Source organism: Dromiciops gliroides, chromosome 1 (genome assembly GCF_019393635.1).
Source record: "Dromiciops gliroides isolate mDroGli1 chromosome 1, mDroGli1.pri, whole genome shotgun sequence".
Lineage (NCBI taxonomy): Eukaryota > Metazoa > Chordata > Mammalia > Microbiotheria > Microbiotheriidae > Dromiciops > Dromiciops gliroides.
Window position 1 is genome coordinate 418,953,257 of NC_057861.1, and position 20,710 is coordinate 418,973,966.

The 20,710-nt window shown below is 39.8% G+C and overlaps 1 protein-coding gene across 1 annotated transcript in view; it reads right to left on the reverse strand.

Annotated features, from left to right (window-relative positions):
• SPEF2 (sperm flagellar 2) overlaps positions 1-20,710 on the reverse strand; it is a 232,225-nt gene that overhangs the window by 27,017 nt on the left and 184,498 nt on the right. The window contains exons 27-28 of the mRNA XM_043975070.1: positions 19,401-19,584; positions 13,537-13,675 (exon numbers count right to left, since the gene is read on the reverse strand). Coding sequence (XP_043831005.1) covers positions 13,537-13,675; positions 19,401-19,584 — 323 coding nt within the window. The remainder of the gene's footprint in view (positions 1-13,536; positions 13,676-19,400; positions 19,585-20,710) is intronic.

The following is a 20,710-nucleotide window of genomic DNA, read 5'->3' on the forward strand; positions in this document are numbered from 1 at the left end:
TCAGAAGCTGGAATTTGATGAGTATAGTCAGATGGGGGCAGCTAGATGGCGCAATGGTTAAAGTGCTGGCCCTGGATTCAGGAGTACCTGAGTTCAAATCCAGCCTCAGACACTTGACACTTACTAGCTGTGTGACCCTGGGCAAGTCACTTAACCCCCATTGCCCTGCCAAAAACAAAAACAAAAACAAAAACAAAACAAAAACAAAAAAAAAGAGTATAGTCAGTCCCAAGCAATTCAATCAGTTCTCAGTAAATTGTGTTTGTCGCTACTGCTATGAAGTAGGCTGTCGAATAAGACTTATTCTTGTGTAGTATTCTAATAAATCTGACTTCATTCAAACCATAGCTCATGTAAGCTATTGATAGCAACCTAAAAATCAAACCTAAGTGGTCTGTTAGTCTGAGATTGAGTACAGGAGTGACATGGTGAAGATTATTTAGTCAATTGTACTTCCAGAGGATGAATTAGAACTGAAGAAACAAATTAGGAGGCTTTCACTATAATCCAAATGAGAAGTGTTAAGGGGGCAGCTAGGTGGCACAGTGTATAAAGCACTGGCCCTGGATTAAGGAGGACCTGAGTTCAAATCTGGCCTCAGACACTTGACACTAGCTGTGTGACCCTGGGCAAGTCACTTAACCCTCATTGTCCCCTCCCACACACAAAAAGATCAAAGGAGGGGTAACAGAAGTGATTTTGTTATTTGAGTATACTACAAACCACTTGGACAGAAAGAGGAATAGATGATTTGGAAAAACAGATAACAAACTTAGCATTTGTGGAGGAATGATATAGGAATGATGGGGAACTTCAGTTATCCTGACATCTATTGGAGCTTTCTGTCAAAAGTAAATCAGCTAATTAACATACATTAGTGAAAATTCCATCCTTCAAAAGAGGAGAAATCTACAAGCAAAAGTTATATTATGAATCTGATTCACATTGAGAGGGAGGAATTGATTGTTGGGGTGTACATTATGGGGATCTTGGGAGTAAGTGACTACTATATCCTACAGTTTGTGATAGGGAAGAAGAGGAAATCATGACAGTTTTGACATGCATTTGTACATTTTGAGAAAACAGATTTCAAAGAAGTTAAAGGAAAGACAGGGAGAATTCCATGGGGGTAATATTCCTTGGTAGAAGTCAGCACAATGAGGATAGGAGAAGTTCAAGAATGAAATTCTGAAGACAGAGAAGGAAAGAATTCCAATTAGAAGGAAAAGTGAGGTGTGTCTGAAGAGCCCAATGTGGATGCTCAAGGACTGCATCAACCAACTTAGATTTTTTAAAAGAAATGTACAAAAGATGTAAGGCTGGGGAATAGAGAACTGAATATAGGAATATAGAAAATTTCTATATAAATTTTGTATATAATGTTAAAGCTCAGAATGGGCTGAGGCTGTCAAGAGAAGCTAAGGACAACACAAAAGATTTTTTTAAAAAAGTAGCTGTGAAAAAAAGGGAAATGAAAGAAGGCATAGGACATTTTCTGTTTAATTCTAATATACATACATATACATACATACACACATACATACATATTTTTGTTTTGTTTTCTCTGCAAAGGAGAATGATCTTCACATATGAAGTGACAACAAAACTAATGGAAAATTAACACTCAAAAAGAAGTAAGGAGGTAGTGAATTTAGGTCACCTGACCCAGATGAACTACATTCTTGCATTCTGAAAGAATGGGCAGATATGACTGGTGAGCTACTGTTAGTGATATGGAAAAAGGAGATGTGCCTAAAGAATAGAGAAGTACATATGTCCTTATGCAAAAAATAAATGGGTAGATAGGTAAATGAATAAATAAATAAATGAATAAATGAATGAACAAACAAACAAGCAAACAAATAAATAAAAATGAATGAATGAATGAATGAATAAGAGAACAGAGTCCATGAACCAGTGATCTTGACTTTGATTCCTCAGAAAATTCCTGGATGGATCATTAAAGAGATGGTTGACAAACATCTAGAAAAAGAAATGGTGATTGCCAAAGGCTTCATCAGGACTAGGTCAGGCCACTTCCTTTTTTTTTTTTTACAGGATTACTAAACTAGCAGATGAGTAGGATTCTGTGGATATAGTTTGCCTAGATTATTCTGGAGAAGATAGGAGAGACATAGCTTAAATAATAACATAACAGATGGCTTCAGAACCAATTGACTGTCTAAACTCCAAGAGTTATTTTGATGATTCAAAGCTAGCATGGTAGGAGATAGATCTTCAAGGAGTAATCCAGGGATTTATGCTTGGTTCTGTTTTCTTACCAATTTTATCAATAACTTGGATAAACATATTGATGGCATGCTCTTGTAATTTGCAGATGGCACAAAGCTAGGAAGAACAGCTAGCTAACAGTGGATAACAGGGTCAGGATCCAATAGCATCTAGATAGGCTACAGAATTGCTGAATCTAATAAGAGTAAATTCATTGGGGATAAATATAAGGTCTTGCACTTGGTTATCACAAAATCAACTTTGTAAGTATATGACTGAGGCTGTGGGAGGCATGTGTAGACAGAAGTTGCTCTGATCTGGGAGATTAAGTGAGCTATAAGCTCAATATAAGTCAGTACTGAGATGGGGCACGCAAAAAAGCTGCTGTGATCTTAGGTTGCATTAAAAGGACCATAGTTTCTAGGAAAAGGAAGTTGACATAGTCATACTATAGTCTGCCCACACTGGATTTCTTCTGGAGAACTATGTTTGAGTTTGTCTGGTTGGCCACTGAGAGCCTTTCCAATCTTTGAGATCTGTGGTTCTGATTATGGATTTATGAATAAATGAATGAAGCATTTGTGAAGAGCTTACCATGAGCAAAGTAAAGTATAAGTCAGAGAACGTTAACTTTAATTCATTGCGAAAGGAGAAAAGTTAGTGAAAATCTAGACAAGGGTGAGGTGATCACAAAGAGATAGCGTGACTTTGTAAAAAACAAACCAACATGATGTCAGATTCTAATCATTTCCATTTTTTTGACAGGGTTTGAAACTTTTTAGTTTGCCTAGATTTTTGGCAAGGTATTTGCCACTGTCTCTCATATATTTGCTATACTTAAGAATAAGATGGAGGACAGCTAGGTGGCACAGTGGATAAAGCACTGGCCTTAAATTCAGGAGAACCTGAGTTCAAATCCAGCCTCAGACACTTGATACTTACTAGATGTGTGACCCTGGGCAAGTCACTTAACCCACATTGCCCCACAAAAAAATAAGTTGGAAAGGTAGACACAAAAAGGGTCCATGATGCAAACATTTAAGAATCTCTGAAGAGAGTTAGCTTAAAGATGGTCAAGCATGGAGGGACTGTTCTTGCTGATTCTAATTGCTCTAATAGTGCAGAAGGCAATCATTTCTCAATTTCTTGAACTATAGGTTCCTTCATAACATCATAGAAGTTAGAAGGCAGCTTCAAAGCCATCTAGACTGGTTTCATACCCATTATTGGAATCCTTTTAAAAAACATCATTGACGGAAACTGCCAGAGAAAAGGAGCTTACTGGGCAGGTAGGTGGTACAGTGAATAAAGCACCTGCCCGGGATTCAGGAGGACCTGAGTTCAAATATGACCTCAGACACTTGACACTTACTAGTTGTGTGACCCTGAGCAAGTCACTTAACCCTCACTGCCCCACCAAAAAAAAAAAACCAACAAGCAAGCAAACAAACAAACAAAAAAGGAGCTTACTTTTGAGGAAGCAGCCTATCCTATTGGCATTCTGGACCTCTTCTCAGAATGATGTTTTTAAATGCATGTAATGAAATACAAAGTATTACAAAGGAAACAATTTGCCTACTTGATGTCTTTGTTCTCATTGTAGTGGTTATAGGAAGACAACTAATACACTAATGGGGAGTTTTGTATTGGTCCAACTACTCTGGAAAACTATTTGGAGTTATTCAATAAATAAAGATTTATGCTTTTTGTCCCAGTGATCATATTACTAAACATATGTTCTGAGGAGATTAAAGACAAAAGAAAAAAACACTTCTCTCTATATAGCAAGATATTCATAGAAATATTTTTTGATGTAGCAAAGTAACTGGAAATGAAGGAATGGGTGGACAAATTATGGTGTATATGTTTAATGCTATTACTATGCCATAAGAAATAATTAATGGGGGGGGGGCATCTAGGTGGCGCAGTGGATAAAGCACCGGCCCTGGATTCAAGAGTACTTGAGTTCAAATACGGCTTCAGACACTTGACACTTGCTAGCTGTGTGACCCTGGGCAAGTCACTTAATCCCCATTGCCCCGTAAAAAAAAAAAGAAAAAAAAAGAAATAATTAATGGGAAGAGTAAGAGGAAAAAGCACTGCCTAGGTCACTTACCCAACTTTCTCCACAAAGATCTGGAAAATGCACCAGATTGAATTCTTTTTGGGAAATCCAAGGAAAAGTTATGAAAAGTCATTTTTCCAGCCCAAGGAGGCTTAAGGAGACAGAGAGGTCTTCAAATATTGAGACAGGGTCTGTGCACATAAGAACTGAAAAAAGAGCTGAGACAAAGCACAAAGGCAGGAAGGAAGCACAGGGGCAGGAGGAGATCCCAAGGAATCACTAAACTAGCTAAGGGTACAGGAATAGGTGCAATCTGGGGGCTTTGTTACTCATTCCCCACTCCCAGTTCATGGATCCAGGGTGGAGAGGAGCAACCCCTGAGGAACAGTAGTTAGGGGTGCCTAGCTGCATGGTAAACAAGAAACAAGTTCTGGGAGCAAACAGTAGCAATGTGGCTCTGATTTCAGGAGCAGGGAAGAAACTCATTTTTAGCCTATAGCTCAGAGTGGAAACCTGTAGTTGCAAGGACCTCCTGCCTATAGGGAAGAAATCCCAGACCAAAAGGGAGAATGCAATTCAGTTACTGAATTTGCACAGTCTCCCTGTGACCTAATAGCATCTGAGTTCAGTAGCAGTCTATGAAAACCCCAAAGCAGGGACAAATCTAGGCCAGGAACTTGCAGAATTCAGACCAACAGAGAAGTGTGCAGAGTTGACTCAGGGTTACATCACTTTGTGTAACTTCCCTTAGAAAAACTGATCTTTAATTAAATTGATCTGTAATGCAACAGAAGACTTCTGATCATTCCTTATGAAAAGACCAGAGCTGAATAGAAAACTTGATATACAAACAGATGAGTCAAAAGATGTATAAAAAGTAAACATGAGCATGTAATCATAAGGGATTAAACAATGTTAAACTGTTTATATTCTTATATGGAGAGATGAAACATGTAGTCCCTTAGAACTCTAACATTATCAGGTGTCATAAAGGAAGTGTAATTCGGAGTGATTCTGTTATTCACGATGATGTGGTTTTTTTAATCAAAAATATTTTATTATTTTCCAGTTACATGTAAAGATAGTTTTCAATAGTTGTTTTCATAAGATTTTTAGTTCCATATTTTTCTCCTTCCTTCCTTCCCTCCCCCATCCCCAAGACAGAACGCAATCTGATATAAGTTATATATGTGCAATCACATTAAACATATTTCTGCATTAGTCACGTTGTGAAAGAAAAATCAGAACACAAGGGAAAAACCTCAAAAAAGAAAAAAAAAACCTAAAAGTAGAAACAGTATGGTTCAATCTGCATTCAGAATCCACAGTTCCCTTTTCTGGATGTGGAGAACATTTTCTATCATGATTTCTTTGGAATGTCTTGGATCATTGCACTGCTGAGAAGAGCCAAGTCTATCATAGTTGATCATCAAACAATGTTGCTGTTGCTGTTACTGTGTACAATGTTCTCCTGGTTCTGCTCACTTCACTCAGCTTCAGTCCACTTAAGTCTTTCCAGGTTTTTCTAAAATCTGCCTGCTCATCATTTCTTGCAGTACAATAGTATTCCATGACATTCATATACCACAATTTGTTCAGCCATTCCCCAATTTATGGGCATTCCTTCAATTTCCAATTCTTTGCCATCACAAAGAGAGCTGCTATAAATATTTTTGTACATGTGGTCCTTTTCCCTTTTCTGTGATCTCTTTGGGATACAGACATAGTAGTGGGATTACTGGGTCAAATGGTATGCACAGTCCCATAGTGCTTTGGGCATAGTTCCAAATTGCTCTTCAGGATGATTGGATAAGTTCACAACTCCACCAACAATGCATTAGAGTTTCATTTTCCCCCACAGCTTTTCCAACATTTATTATTTTTCTTTTTTGTCATATTAGTCAATATGATAGGTGTGAGGTGGTACCTCAGAGTTATTTTAATTTGCATTTCTCTAATCAAAAGTGGTTTAGAGCATTTTTTCATATGGCAATAAATAGCTTTGATTTCTTCATCTGAAAACTGCCTGTTCATATCCTTTGACCATTAGGGAATGACTTGTATTCTTATAAATTTGATTTAGTTCCCTATATATTTTAGAAATGAGGCCTTTACAAGAAACACTGGCTATAAAAATTGTTTCCCAGCTTTCTGCTTCCCTCCTAATTTTAGCTGCATTGCTTCTGTTTGTACAAAACCTTTTATATTTAATGTAATAAAATCATCCATTTTGCATTTCATAATATTCTCTGTCTCTTGTTTGTACATAAACTGTTCTCCTCTCCATAGATCTAAGAGGTAAATTATTCCTTCATCTCCTAATTTACCTATGGTATCACCCTTTATGTTTAAATCATGTACCCATTTTGATCTTATTTTGGTATATGTTATAAGATGTTGGTTTATGTCTAATTTCTGTCATACTATCTTCCAGTTTTCCCAGCAGTTTTTGTCAAATACTGAGTTCTTATTCCAGAAGTTGGAGTCTTTGGGTTTATCAAACAGTATATTACTATAGTCATTTACTACTGTGTCTCCTGTGCCTAACCTATTCCATTGATCCACCATTCTATTTCTTAGTCAGTACCAAATAGTGTTGATAACTGCTGCTTTATAGTATAGCTACTGATTTGATATGGCTAGCCCACCTTCCTGTGTATTTTTTTCATTAGTTCTCTTGATATTTTTGACCTTTTGTTCTTCCAGATGAATTTTGTTATTATTTTTTCTAGTTGTATAAAATAATTATTAGGTAGTCTTGTTGGTATGGCACTGGATAAGTAAATTAATTTAGATAGAATTGTCATTTTTATTATATTATCTCAGTGTATCCATGAGCAATTGATATTTTTCCAATTATTTAGATTTTATTTTATTTGTATGAAAAGTGTTTTGTAATTGTGTTCATAGAGTTACTTTACTTATTTACTTTATCTATCTATCTAACTATTTATTTATTTATATATATTTTTTGGTGAGGCAATTGGGGTTAAATGATTTGCCCAGGGTAGTAAGTGTTGTGTCTGATGCTGGATTTGAACTCAGGTCCTCCTGACTCCAGGGCCAGTGCTCTACCCACTGTGCGACCTAGCTGCCCCATCTACAGTTACTTTAAGTGGAATTTCTTTTTCTATCTCTTGCTGTTGAACTTTATTGGTCATGTATAGAAATGCTGATGATGTATGTGGATTTACTTTATATCCTGCAACTTTGATAAAGTTGTTCATTGTTTCAAGAAGTTTTTTAGTTGATTCTCTAAGTATACCATCATATCATCTGCAAAGAGTGATAGTTTTGTTTCTTCCTTGCCTATTCTAATTCTTTTTTCTTCTTTTATTGCTAAAGCTAACATATCTAGTACAATATTAAATAATAGAGGTGATAATGGACATCCCTGTTTCACCCCTGAGCTTTTTTCAAAATCTTTCTTTGCATCTATTGAGATAATCATATGATTTTGGTTAGTTTTGTTATTGATGTTGTTGATTATGTTGATAGCATTCCTGGTATAAATCCCACTTGGTCATAGTGTATTATCCTGTTGATGAATTGCTGTATTCTTCTAGCTAATACTTTATTTAAGAATTTCGCAATGATATTCATTAGGGAAATGGGTCTATAATTATTTTACTCTGTTTTGGCTCTGCCTGGTTTAGGTATCAACACCATATTTGTGTCATACAAGGAATTTGGTAGAACTACTTCTTCACCTATTTTTCCAAATAATTTTTATGGTATTGGAATTAATTGTTCTTATGTTTGGTAGAATTCACTTGTAAACCCATCTGATCCTGGAGATTTTTTTCTTAGGGAGTTTGTTGATGGCTTGTTCAATTTCTTTTTCTAAGATGGGCTTATTTAAGGATTTTATTTCCTCTTCTGTTAATCTGGGCAGTTTATATTTTTATAAATATTCATCTATTTCATTTAGATTGTCAAATTTATTGGCATACAACTGAGTAAAATAGCTCTGAATTATTGCTTTAATTTCTACTTCATTGGTGGTGAATTCATCCCTTTCATTTCTGATACTGGTAATTTGGTTTTCTTTCTTTTTTTTTAAATCAAATTAACCAAAGGTTTATCTAATTTATTGATTTTTTTCTCATAAAACAAGCTTAGTTTTATTGATTCTATAGTTTTATTACTTTCAATTTTATTAATCTCTCCTTTGATTTTTAGAATTTCTAATTTAGTATTTAGTTGGGGATTTTTAATATGCTCTTTTTCTAGCTTTTTTAGTTTCATGTCCAATTCATTGATCTCCTCTTTCTCTATTCTTATAAGCATTTAGAGATATAAAATTTCCCCTAAGAACTGCTTTGACTGCATCCCTTAAGTTTTGGTATGTTGGCTCATTATTGTCATTCTCTTGGATGAAGTTATTATTTCTATGATTTGTTGTTTGAACCACTCATTCTTTAGGATGAGATTATTTAATTTCCAATTAATTTTCCATGGCTCTTTGTTACATGTAATTTTTATTCAATTATGATCTGAGAAAGATGCATTTACTATTTCTGCCTTTCTACATTTGACTGTGATTTTTTTGTGCCCTAATACACGGTCAAGTACCACTGAGAAAAAGGCATATTCCTTTCTATTCCCATTCAATTTTCTCCAGACATCTATCATATGTAACTTTCTAAAATTCTATTCACCTCTTTAACTTCTTTCTTATTTATTTTGTGGTTAGATTTATCTAGTTCTGGGAGAAGGTTCAGATCCCCCACTAGTAGAGTTCTGCTGTCTATTTCCTCTTGTAACTCATTTAACTTTTTCTCTAAGAATTTGGATACTATACCATTTGGAGTATATATGTTTAGTATTGATATTACTTCATTATCTGTGGTTCCTTTTAGTAAGATGTGTTTTTCTTTTAATTAGATTTATTTTTGCTTTGTCTGAGATAAGGATTGCTACCCCTGCTTTTTTTTTTTTTTACTTTAGCTGAAGCATAATATATTCTGCTCCAACTTTTCCCCTTTACTCTGTGTGTATCTCTCTGCTTCAAATGTGTTTCTTGTAAACAACATATTTTGTAGGATTCTCATTTTTAATCTATTCTGCTACTTCAGTTTTATGGGAGAGTTCATACCATTCATGTTCACAGTCATGATTACTAACTGTGCATTTTTCTCCGTCTTCTTTTCCCCTTTGTTTGTATTCTTTTTTCCTTCTTTACCTCTATTCCTCCTCACCAGTGTTTTGCTTCTGACCACTGCCTCCCTCAATCTGCCCTCCCTTTTATCAGTACCACACTTTTCCCCTTATCCTTTTACTTCCTTAAAGAGTAAGCTACATTTCTTTATCCAAATGGGTGTATATGTTATTCTCTCTTTGCAACAAATCTGATGAAAGTAAGGTGAAACAGTGCTCACCCCTCCCTTCTTTCTCTCTAATGTAATAGGTTTTTTGTGCCGCTTCACATGATGTAATTAACCCATTCCACCTCCCCTTCCCTCTCCTCTCCCTATTCTCCTTTTATTCTGCCCCTTGAGTTTCTTTATATCATAACATCAAAGTCAATTTAATACCAATACCCTAATAGAGATACAAATCTCAAGAGTTAAAGGTATTATCTTCCCTCATAGGGATGTAAACAGTTTACCTTATTGAATAACTTCCTCCCCCTCCCTCCACCCCCATTTACCTTTTTATACCTCTCTTGAGTCTTGTAATTTTCTGTTCAGTTTTTGTCTTTTCTTCAGGAAACCTTGGAAGTCCCCTATTTCATTGAATGTCCATTTTTTCCCCTGAAAGATAATGTTCTATCTTGCTGGATAGTTGATTCTTGGTTGTAATCCAAGCTCCTTTGCCTTCCAGAATATCATATTCTAAGCCTTGTGATCCTTTGATGTTGAAGCTGTCAGGTCTTGGGTAATTCTGATTGTGACTCCATGATATTTAAATGGTTTCTTTCTGGCTACTTGGAGTATTTTCTCCTTTACCTTATAATTCTGGAATCTGGCTACAATATTCCTTGGAGTTTTCCTTTTGGGGTCTCTTTCAGGAGGTGATCAATGAATTTCCTCAATTATTTTATCCTCTGATTCTACAATATTAGGGCAGTTCTTGATAATTTTCTGGAATATGGTGTCTAGATTCTTTTTTTGATCATGGCTTTCAGGTAGTCCAATAATTCTTAGGTTATCTGTCCTGGATCTATTTACCAGGTCAATTGTCTTTCCAATGAGATATTTCATATTTTCTTCTATTTTTTCAGTCTTTTGATTCTGCTTGATGGATTCTTGGTGTCTCATGGAGTCATTAGTTTCCATCTGCCCAATTTCAATTTTTAAGGCATTATTTTCCTCAGGAAGTCTTTGCACCCACTCTTCCATTTGGCCAATTCTTCCCCTCCCCCCATTTGGCCCATTTTATTTTTTATGGAATTGTTTTCTTCAGTCAATTTTTGTGTTTCTTTTTCCAGTGTAACTCTCATTTCTCTTTCCACTTTTTCTTCTACCTCTCTCATTTGATTTTTAGAAGCCTTTTTGTGCTCTTCCAAGAAGGCTTTTTGGTCTTGAGACCAGATCATTTTCCCACTTGAGGCTTCATATGCCATAGGCATTTTGATGGTATTGTCCTCATCTGAGGTTGTGTTTTGGTCTTCCCTGTCACCATAAAAGCTGTCAATGATAAGGTTCCTTTTCTGTTTCTTACTCATATTGTAGCCTATTTTTAAACTTATAAAGTTGAGGTTTGCTCCTGGGGCACAGGGGCCACTGTTGCAAGCTTCTTGTGTTGAGGGATAGGGGCCTGGTCACTGGCTTTCTACACTTAGGCCTCTGTGGTTTGGGGATTCTTTACCGCCCTGGGCTTGCTCCCTGTGCTGTGATGGCTTGGCCAAATCATGCCTGTCCTGTGGGTGGTTCTCTGGCTGGCAGTTTGTCCTCCCAGTCAGGGCTGGTGGGTCTCACAAATGGCCTGTTGTGCCACCAGCCTTCTGAGTCAGGACCAAGGGGGTTCAGTGATTGATTTATGCTGTGGCCAGAAGCCTCTTGCTGCTGACATGCCCAGACCCCTTCCACAGTGCTACTGCACTGAGGTGCACTGAGCTGTGCTGTGCTGAGCTCTGCTACACTGCCCTCTCCTTTTTCCCAAGTGAGACAGACCTTTCCTGAAGTCTTCTAAATTATCTCAAGTTAGTACATTGTGTCTCTGTGATTTTTGTAGGTTCTGCAGTTCCAGAATCTGTTTAGAGGCTTGATTTAGTGTTGTTTTTGAGGGAAACTCAGGAGAGCTCAGAAACTTCCTGGCTTCTCTCCGCCATCTTGGCTCTGCCTCCCCTCATGATGTTAAAAGAAGAAGGGAAATAGTAGAAAAGAAAAGACACTGGGAGAGGGGGGAAGAGAGAGTAAGAATGGGGAAAATAGTCATATAAATGGGCTGTGCAAATAGAAATCTATACAACAAGGAGAAAGGAGTATGTGTGAATGGGGGGCGGAAGTAAGAGTGGGTGACACATGAACCTTACTCTCTCATCTTAACCTCTCCAAATGTTTAAGAATACACACACAAGCGCACACCACACACACACACACACACACACACACACACACACACACACACACACACAGAGTTGGGTACAGAAATACATTCCACCCAACAGGAAAATGGAGAGGAAATGGGTTAATGGAAAAGGGATCATAAGAAGGAGGCTAGATATTGAATAGACTGCCATGTTGTTGTTGTTGTTATAAGAGAGGCTTAATGTGGGATTTGGGCATATCCAGAAATGACTTTGATGTTTATAAAAGGATATCAAAATAAACTTATTAAAAGATAAAAAAAAATAAGAATGACTAATGAGAAGAAATGGAAGCACTATCGGATTTTATATTCTTGGGCTCAAAGATCACTGCAGATAGTGACTGTAGCCATGAAATTACAAGATGCTTGTTCCTTGGGAGGAAAGCTGTGGCAAATTTGGACAGCATACTACAAAGCAGAGACATCACCTTGCCATAAAAAATGCATACAATTAAAAGCTATGTTTTTTTCAGTAGTAGTGTATGGCTGTGAGAGTTGTACTGTAAGGAAACCTGAGCAGAGAATCAATCCTTTTGAATTGTGGTGCCAGAGAAGATTTATGAGAGTCCCTTGGACAGCAAGGAGATCAAATAAATCAATGCTTAAAGAACTTAATTCAGTTCATTCACTAGAATGTGAAAGCTGAAGCTGAAATAGTTTGGCCACATAATGAAAAGACAGGACTCAATGAAAACGTCCCTGATGTTGGGAAATATTGAAGGCAAAAGGAGAAGGGATGGCAAAGGATGAAATGGAAAGTTAATGTCATGGAAACAATGAACATGAACTCTGACAGACTTCGAGAGATAGTGGAGGACAGGAAGGTCTATGGGGTCACAAAGAGTCTGATACAACTGAATGACTGAACAACAACAGAGGCTCAATATATATGATTAGCTCAAGTAATTTTTTTCTCCATCATCTTCAAAGAAAATCTATTTCCCAATTCCCCATTCACTTCTCAGACTGTATGCTACCCTTTTATGGCTTCCTTTTAAAATCCATATATAATGTTCATTTTAGCTTGATTTCACCTGGATAGAAACCTTGATTGTGGAAGCAGGGAACACGGTGGTTTGCCTAGACTACATCCTATCTGGGGAGCAGCTACACCTTTCATCCCTCAAGGATAAGCCAATGACTTAAATTTTAAGATGAGTATACAGCATGTTATTATGAAGAGAGCTAATTCTGAGTGGAGATTAATAGAAAGAACATTAAATTTGGAGTCAGGAGACATGGCTAATCATCACTTCCAATTGATTATTGATTAACACTGGGATCAACTATCCTTAAAAGCTGTGTGACTACATTTAATTCATTTCAGCTTCACTTTTGTGACAAATAACTTCAAAACACTAAATAGAAGTGACTTATTCTATACCTCATTTAAATTGGGATTTCATCAGTATGGGTACTTCCTGTAATGGTACAGATGGCAATGCATGTAGAACTTTTCAGCCCACGCAACTCTAACCCATACCCTCCCATAAATCCTATATAGGATGACCACACAATGTACTATAAGAGCCTTTCCCTGGGTATTGTACATCACATGGATACCAGTTTATAACTTGCCTCTAATTCTTATTCCTCATTCAGCCTATATGAGCAGCACCTCTTTTCCAAGTTTTCTTATGTCTATATTTTTTCCACCAGGAAAAGAGTGCAGAAGATAGATTATTTTCTGGAATACCAAATACCTTTCTTCTTCTTCTTCTCTGGCTTTTTCTTTGCATTTTTGCCACCTTTACCACCATACTGAGGAGATTTTTCTTTAGCTTCATCTGGTTGGTTTTCTTTTTCGTCTTCTAATTTCTTCAAATGGATTTCAGCGTTTACCTAGAAATAATATTTTATTGTAACCTGAATTTTTGTGAAATATAATTTCTGTTTGGGTTTAGTAGTCAGGAGACTCCCTGATTTTCTCTTAAGCTGATCGATGAGAAAGAAAGAGAGCAACTATCAGCCTTTGTAGCAGCGAGGCTAAAGGGGCAGGGTGCGGACGGTCAGTGTTTTTTAAGCAGGAGAGGCATATAACCTTGTTATTATATAGGTGAAACTTACTTCTTATAACAGAATTTTCCAAACTGTAGATTGTCCTATGGTGGAGGCAGTAGAAAGTGTACAAGATTCTTTCAGGAGGGATGCTAAACAATGGCTCAAGTTACCGGGTATTTATTTTCAAGTAAAACTCTCATACAAATGCATACATTTCTCTCTCTGTGTTTCCATGTCTGTGTTTCTCTTTCTTTTTCTCTCTCATCTGCTCTCTCTCATCTGCTCTCTTCTTCCCTCCCCCCTTTCTGTATCTTTTTCTTTTTTAACATCTCCTTCATTTCCCTGTACTTTTCATATTCATAATTTCTTATAGTACAGTGATATTCCATTACATTCATGTACACAATCTTATTAGTTATTTCTCAATCAAAGGAAGCTTACTTTTTTTTCCTTCCCCTCCAGTTCTTAAGTACTACAAAAAGTGTTGCTTTAACTAGTGGACCTTTCTATCTTTGGTTTCCTTATGATATGTGATCAGAAGTGACATCTCTAATTCAAAGGGGATTGATATTTTAGACATTTTAAAGTATAATTTCAAATTACTTTCCTTAATGATTGGTCTAATTTACAGATTTATCAGTATGTTACTATGACCATCTTTCTGCAATCTGTCAAAAATCTACAATTTCCATCCTTTGTCAACCTTTCCGATGTGCTAGATGAAACCTCATAGTTTTTTTAATTTACATTTTTATTATCATTCGTGATTTAAATCATTTTAAATGATTATGAATAGCTGATTTATTTATTTATTCATTCATTCATTCATCCATTCATTTATTTATTTGTTTGCAGGACAAGGAGGGTTAAGTGACTTGCCCAGGGTCACACAGCTAGTAAGTGTCAAGTGTCTGAGGTCAGATTTGAACTCAGGTCCTCCTGAATCCAGGGCTGGTGCTTTATCCACTGCTCCACCTAGCTGCCCATACAGTTATTCTTTTGAGAACTGTTTGCATAGAATGTAATTTGAAAAATGCTGTTCTCGACCATTGCAGTGAAACCGTATTGTTAGTAGGACCCAACCACCTTTTATATTACTTCTATGGGAAAACTGATTTCAAATCAATCCTAGAAAAAAATAGGAGAGATCAGCTTAGATTCAACTCTTCCTTCTCTGGACTCCTATTATATCTATAGCTAGTGCCACATAGTTTAGCACTTAGTTCTTCTCTATCAATCTTGTCTTTCAACAATCTTTGTCAACTCTGAGATCAGAAGCTCTGATGTGAAACGCTTGGAACAGAAGCTCCATAAATACATGCTGACGGATTGATTCTTTGTGCTGTATGGCATTCATTTGGTGTCTGTTCTCAGGAGAGCCTTGGGATATAGTGAAGATTTGTAGACATTGAATGAATTTTCCTTTAGATAAAGTCTCTGTTTTATTGGACCGTTTAGACAGCCTAGTGAAGCCTATGGATCCCCTGTCATAATGATGATTTTTAAATGCATAAAATAAAATACATAGAATTACAAAGAAAACCAATTATATTGAAAGAGTTTTATATATGCATATATATATAATATAAATAAAGCAAGTCCCCAAACTAAAAATTAAGAACCCTACTTGAGTAATATTTTTGTTATAAATGTATTTCAACTTCAAAAATGTATTTTCCAATTCTCGGTAAAAATGAAGGTGATTAGTACTCATTCTATAAAATGTGGGCAATCCATTTTCTTACTTGCTATCGAAAGGCATGACAAGCTAGTAATTTTGTTTTAAATCTGATATTTATGTTTTGCCAACAGCCCTGTGATGATGACGATAATAATGATTATTATCATCTTCATTTTCCTGGGCTATTTGCCTCAAGGTCTCTGGGTCCCTTCCGAAATTAAAATGAAAAGGCAATATATTTAGTTACCTAGTTAATAAGATGGGTAAGGACTTTGTAAAAAGGTATTTTGATGTGTGACAGTTAAATCCAATTTGTTTCCTTGAAATCATTTTGTACTGGCTAATTAGAAGAATGTTTTGCTAAAATTAAAACAACATACAAAATGGGCAACTACTTGCTGAAACTGCTGTAAAGAAAATGACACGTTTGGAATTATCATAGTTGTTCTCATCAGGGTTTGTATTGATCTTCCTTGTCACCATAGTAGTTTTCTATGGTAAGGCTTCCCTCCAACCCTCATTTTCCAGCCTAGTTATTGACTTTTAAAGTTGAGCTCTGTTCCTGGGGTATAGCAGGGACTGTCCCAAGTCCCAAGTCTCCTGAGGTGGGGGGTAAGGGGAAGGTGGCATGGTTGGGGGTGGGAGATGGGAAGTTCCAGGGGAAAAGGGGGAGGTGGCAGGGGGCTTGGAGGAAAGGGGAGGTGGCAGGGGCAGAGGGGAAGGGGGGTGCAGGGGGCAGGGAGGGAAGGGGGTGGTGGCAGGGGACTGGGGGAAAGGGGGAAGTGGAAGGGGGCTGGAGGGAATGGGGAGGTGGCAGGGGGCAGGGAGGGAAGGGGGAGGTGGCAGAGGACTGGGAGGAAGGGGGAAGTGGCATGGGTGGGGGTGGGGGGTAGGAGGTGGCAGGGAGAGAAGGGGGAGGTGGCAGGGGACTGGGGGGAAGGGGGAAGTGGAAGGTGGCAGGGGGCAGGGAGGGAAGGGGGAGGTGGCAGAGGACTGGGAGGAAGGGGGATGTGGCATGGGTGGGGGTGGGAGATGGGAGTGGCAGGGAGGGAAGGGCAAGGTGGCAGGGGCCTGGGGGGAAGGGGGCTGGAGGGAATGGGGAGGTGGCAGGGGCAGGGGGAAGGGGAAGGTGGCAGGGGGGAAGGAGGAAAGGGGGAGGTGGCAGGGGACTGGGGGGAAGGGGGAGGTGGCATGGGTAAGGGTGGGAGGTGGCAGGGAGAGAAGGGGGAGATGGCAGGGGACTGGGGGGAAGGGGGAAGTGGCATGGGTGGGGGTGGGAGATGGGAGTGGCAGGGAGGGAAGGGCAAGGTGGCAGGGGCCTGGGGGGAATGGGGAGGTGGCATTGGTAAGGGTGGGAGGTGGCAGGGAGAGAAGGGGGAGGTGGCAGGGGACTGGGGGGAAGGGGGAAGTGGAAGGTGGCAGGGGGCAGGGAGGGAAGGGGGAGGTGGTAGTGGACTGGGAGGAAGGGGGAGGTGGCATGGGCGGGGGTGGGAGATGGGAGTGGCAGGGAGGGAAGGGCAAGGTGGCAGGGGCCTGGGGGGGAATGGGGAAGTGGAAGGGGGCTGGAGGGAATGGGGAGGTGGCAGGGGCAGGGGGAAGGGGAAGGTGGCAGGGAGCAGGGAGGGAAGGGGGAGGTGGCATGGGTGGGGGTGGGAGATGGGAGTGGCAGGGAGGGAAGGGGGAAGTGGCATGGGTGGGTGTGGGGGTGGGAGGTAGTAGGGAGAGAAGGGGGAGGTGACAGGGGACTGGAGGGAAGGGGGAGGTAGCATGGGTGGGGGTGGGGGTGGGAGGTGGCAGGGAGAGAAGGGGGAGGTGATAGGGGACTGGGGGGAAGGGGGAGGTAGCATGGGTGGGGGTGGGAGATGGGAGTGGCAGGGAGGGAAGGGGGAAGTGGCATAGGTGGGGGTGGGTGTGGGAGATGGGAGGTGGCAGGGAGAGAAGGGGAGGTGGCAGGGGACTGGGGGGAAGGGCGAGGTGGCATGGGCGGGGGTGGGAGATGGGAGTGGCAGGGAGGGAAGGGCAAGGTGGCAGGGGCCTGGGGGGAAGGGGGAAGTGGAAAGGGGCTGGAGGGAATGGGGAGGTGGCAGGGGCAGGGGGAAGGGGAAGGTGGCAGGGGGCAGGGAGGGAAGGGGGAGGTGGCAGAGGACTGGGAGGAAGGGGGAGGTGGCATGGGTGGGGGTGGGGGATGGGAGGGGGCAGGGAGGGAAGGCAAGGTGGCAGGGGCCTGGGGGGAAGGGGGATGTAGTAGGGAGCTAGAGGGAATAGGGAAGTGGCAGGGGCAGGGGGAAGGGGGAAGGGAGAGATGGCAGGGGCAAGGGGGAAGTGGGATGTAGCAGGGTGTTGGGGGGAAGGGGCTGGAGGTGGGAAGGGTGAGGTAGCAGGGGCTGGGGGAGAAAGAGGGTGGCAGGGGCTGGGGGGAAGTGGGAGGTGGCAGGGGCTGGGGGGAAGGGAATGTGGCAGAGGCTGGAGGGGAAAGGGGAGGTCGCGGGGGTCAGGGTAGAAGGTGATGGGGGCAGGGAGGGAAGAGGAAAGGGGCTCGGGAAGGTGGAGGGGCAGGGGACAGAGAAGAAGGGAAAGGAGGCAGGGTGCTGGGAGGGACTGGAAAGTGTCAGGGTGGGACTTTTTTTGGCGGGAGGAGAGGAGAGGTATGGTGATTGGATACCACCTGCACCGTTTGTGTTCCCCTTTTACCCAAATGAGACAGACCTTTCCTGTAGTCCTTCTAAGTTATCTTGGGCTGGAAAATTGTTTCACCCCGTCTTTTTGGGGGTTCTGTAGCTCCGGAATTCATTTTGAGGCATGATTTAAAGTTGTTTCGAGGGAAACTGGGGAGAGAACTCAGGCAACTTCCTGCCTTCTCTCTTGCCATCTTGGCTCCACCTCCCCATGTGTTGCATGGTTAAGACTTGAACCGCACTGATTCTAAAAGGTCCTGTTTTCCCTGTGGCAATTAACTAAAATTAAATTAATCTCTTGGAGCAGGAAGGGTCTCTTTCGACTACCTCTAGAGGGCAGTGCTTCCACTAGCTTCCCTTTAAGATCCAATGAGATAGAGAAGTGACTTTCCACAAGTATTAGAGCTAGTATACAGACCCAAATCTTCTGTATGAAAATCCACTGTTTTTTCCACTAGAATATGTGATGATGATGGTGATCTTGTCATTGAACATCCCTTCTGTTATCCCTAGCATGATTCTAGTGGTGATTATGATGAAGATAGTAACAACAACAACAAAAACCACAGGAACACTTTTTATAATCACTTGAGGTGAACAGTTTTCAACCTGTGGTAGTCTCACATATTTCCCCCCTCAGAGAGATTTAATAGGACTAATAGAATACAAAGGACATATCCTTATGATTGATTTGACTTTATAAGAAATAATTCAAGAAATTAGCCAAGAACCCCTGCATTACAGGACATATAAAAAAGAGGAATGATAAAGGAAAAGAAGGTCCCTTACTCTCTACTCTTTGCTGTCCTTATTCTTACTTCCATCAAACCTTGGTTTGATGATACCTCATTGACACTGGCAGTGGGTTTAGGTATTGATTGTCAGATTAAGAGGTCTGGACTTTCTCTGGTAGGCACAAGAAAACTATTGAAGATCTACTCTCTTATTCTCTTCCTATCTATACAACAATGGAAACATTCTTTTCTAGGAAGAAGGAACTTCAGCTGAGAAGGAATATCTGGTGTTTCTTACTCAGAGGTGACAGGTTGCTATCACTTCCCCTACCCCGTATGTGTTTCTCCCTACTTGCTCTCCCTATCTTCCTTTTGGAAAGCTAGCTCTTTGAGGGCAAAGAGCCTTGAGAAACCTTTTCTACTTAAAACACATGATCCAAGTGATTATCAATAAAAGCAAAAGCCATGGTACTTACCATGTGGTTTACTGCTGAATTTGCATTCTGCCACACCTTCACGACTGTCTTCTCATCTGCTTCATATTTGAGTTCGACGGTCTCTATGCAGTAATCATTCCTGCCTCTTTTCAGGGATACTTTACTTTTGGGCTTGCTTATTATTCCTTCAGGAGAGGGAACTCTCCGGGGAACTACAGGGATTCTTAGTCAATAGAAAAGAAGATAGCTTAGCTTTGATTCTAAACTTCCATTTTCATGACTAGATGTTTTTGTGACTTTAGCTACCATAGTTCACTTTTTTTTTTTTAAGTCTGAGCATCCCTATTTCACCCAGACTGAAAAGTACAGATGTTACTCACAAGCTGACTCCAATATTGATCAGTTTTGATAGGCTCCACTTTTCTTACTTGGGCTGGGTCACCCCTCATTAGGTTGCCTGCTGGTCCTCCACTCTGGCGGTTTGCCATACTGGAAGCTGGACTAAGTGTGGACACCTGATTGATTGGCTCTATTCTTGATGTAGCTTAGAATGCCTGAACTCAAAAGATGCTCCAGTCTCAACTTCTTCAGCAGCAGCAGAGACTAAAAGCACATGTTTTAACCTCAATTAAAAAAAAATCCTGGGAGAATTCTTGAAGTGGCAAGACAAAAAGCCAAAGATCCATTTTCTAGGCTAGTCACATTAATGTCAGTAAACAAAATAAACCTAATCAATAGTTTGAAAAAGCAGTGGGAGCTTTTAACAAGCAATGGCTTCTTGTGAGGAAAAACTTCCTGCATTTTGGGACATTTTAACAGTGTAAATAGACATTCCCCTATCAGGAGCCAATCAAATTTGTTTATAAGTTAATGTATCACTGAATGTATTTAGGACACTTTATCAGTCCATGAAAGATGAGGAAACCATGAGGCTGAGAGGGAGAGAAAGTCTTTGGATATGGAAGACAATATAGAAAGAAAAGAATTAGGTATAAATCCACCCATGAAGAGAAAGAAAATTAAGAATAGTAAAATGTATGTTTTGAATAACGTTCACTCTATCTACTCTGGTTGCAATTCAGAGGGTAAATTCAGTCAAGGTCAAAAAAAGAAGTCAAGTCAATCGTTGCCTATTGGTTCAATTCAACATATAATTATTGAATAATTTCTCTGGTGAAGGTGGTGAGTGGTCATGCTAGTAAGTTAAAATGATTAATTGAAATAATATATAATCAAACCAATAATTTGGCTTTCAAAGATGTTTTAGACTTCAGGTGTGGCTAGTAGAGAAGATGACTGGACTAGGTATCAGGAGAACCTGGCTCCAAGACTGGTTCATAACTAGTTAT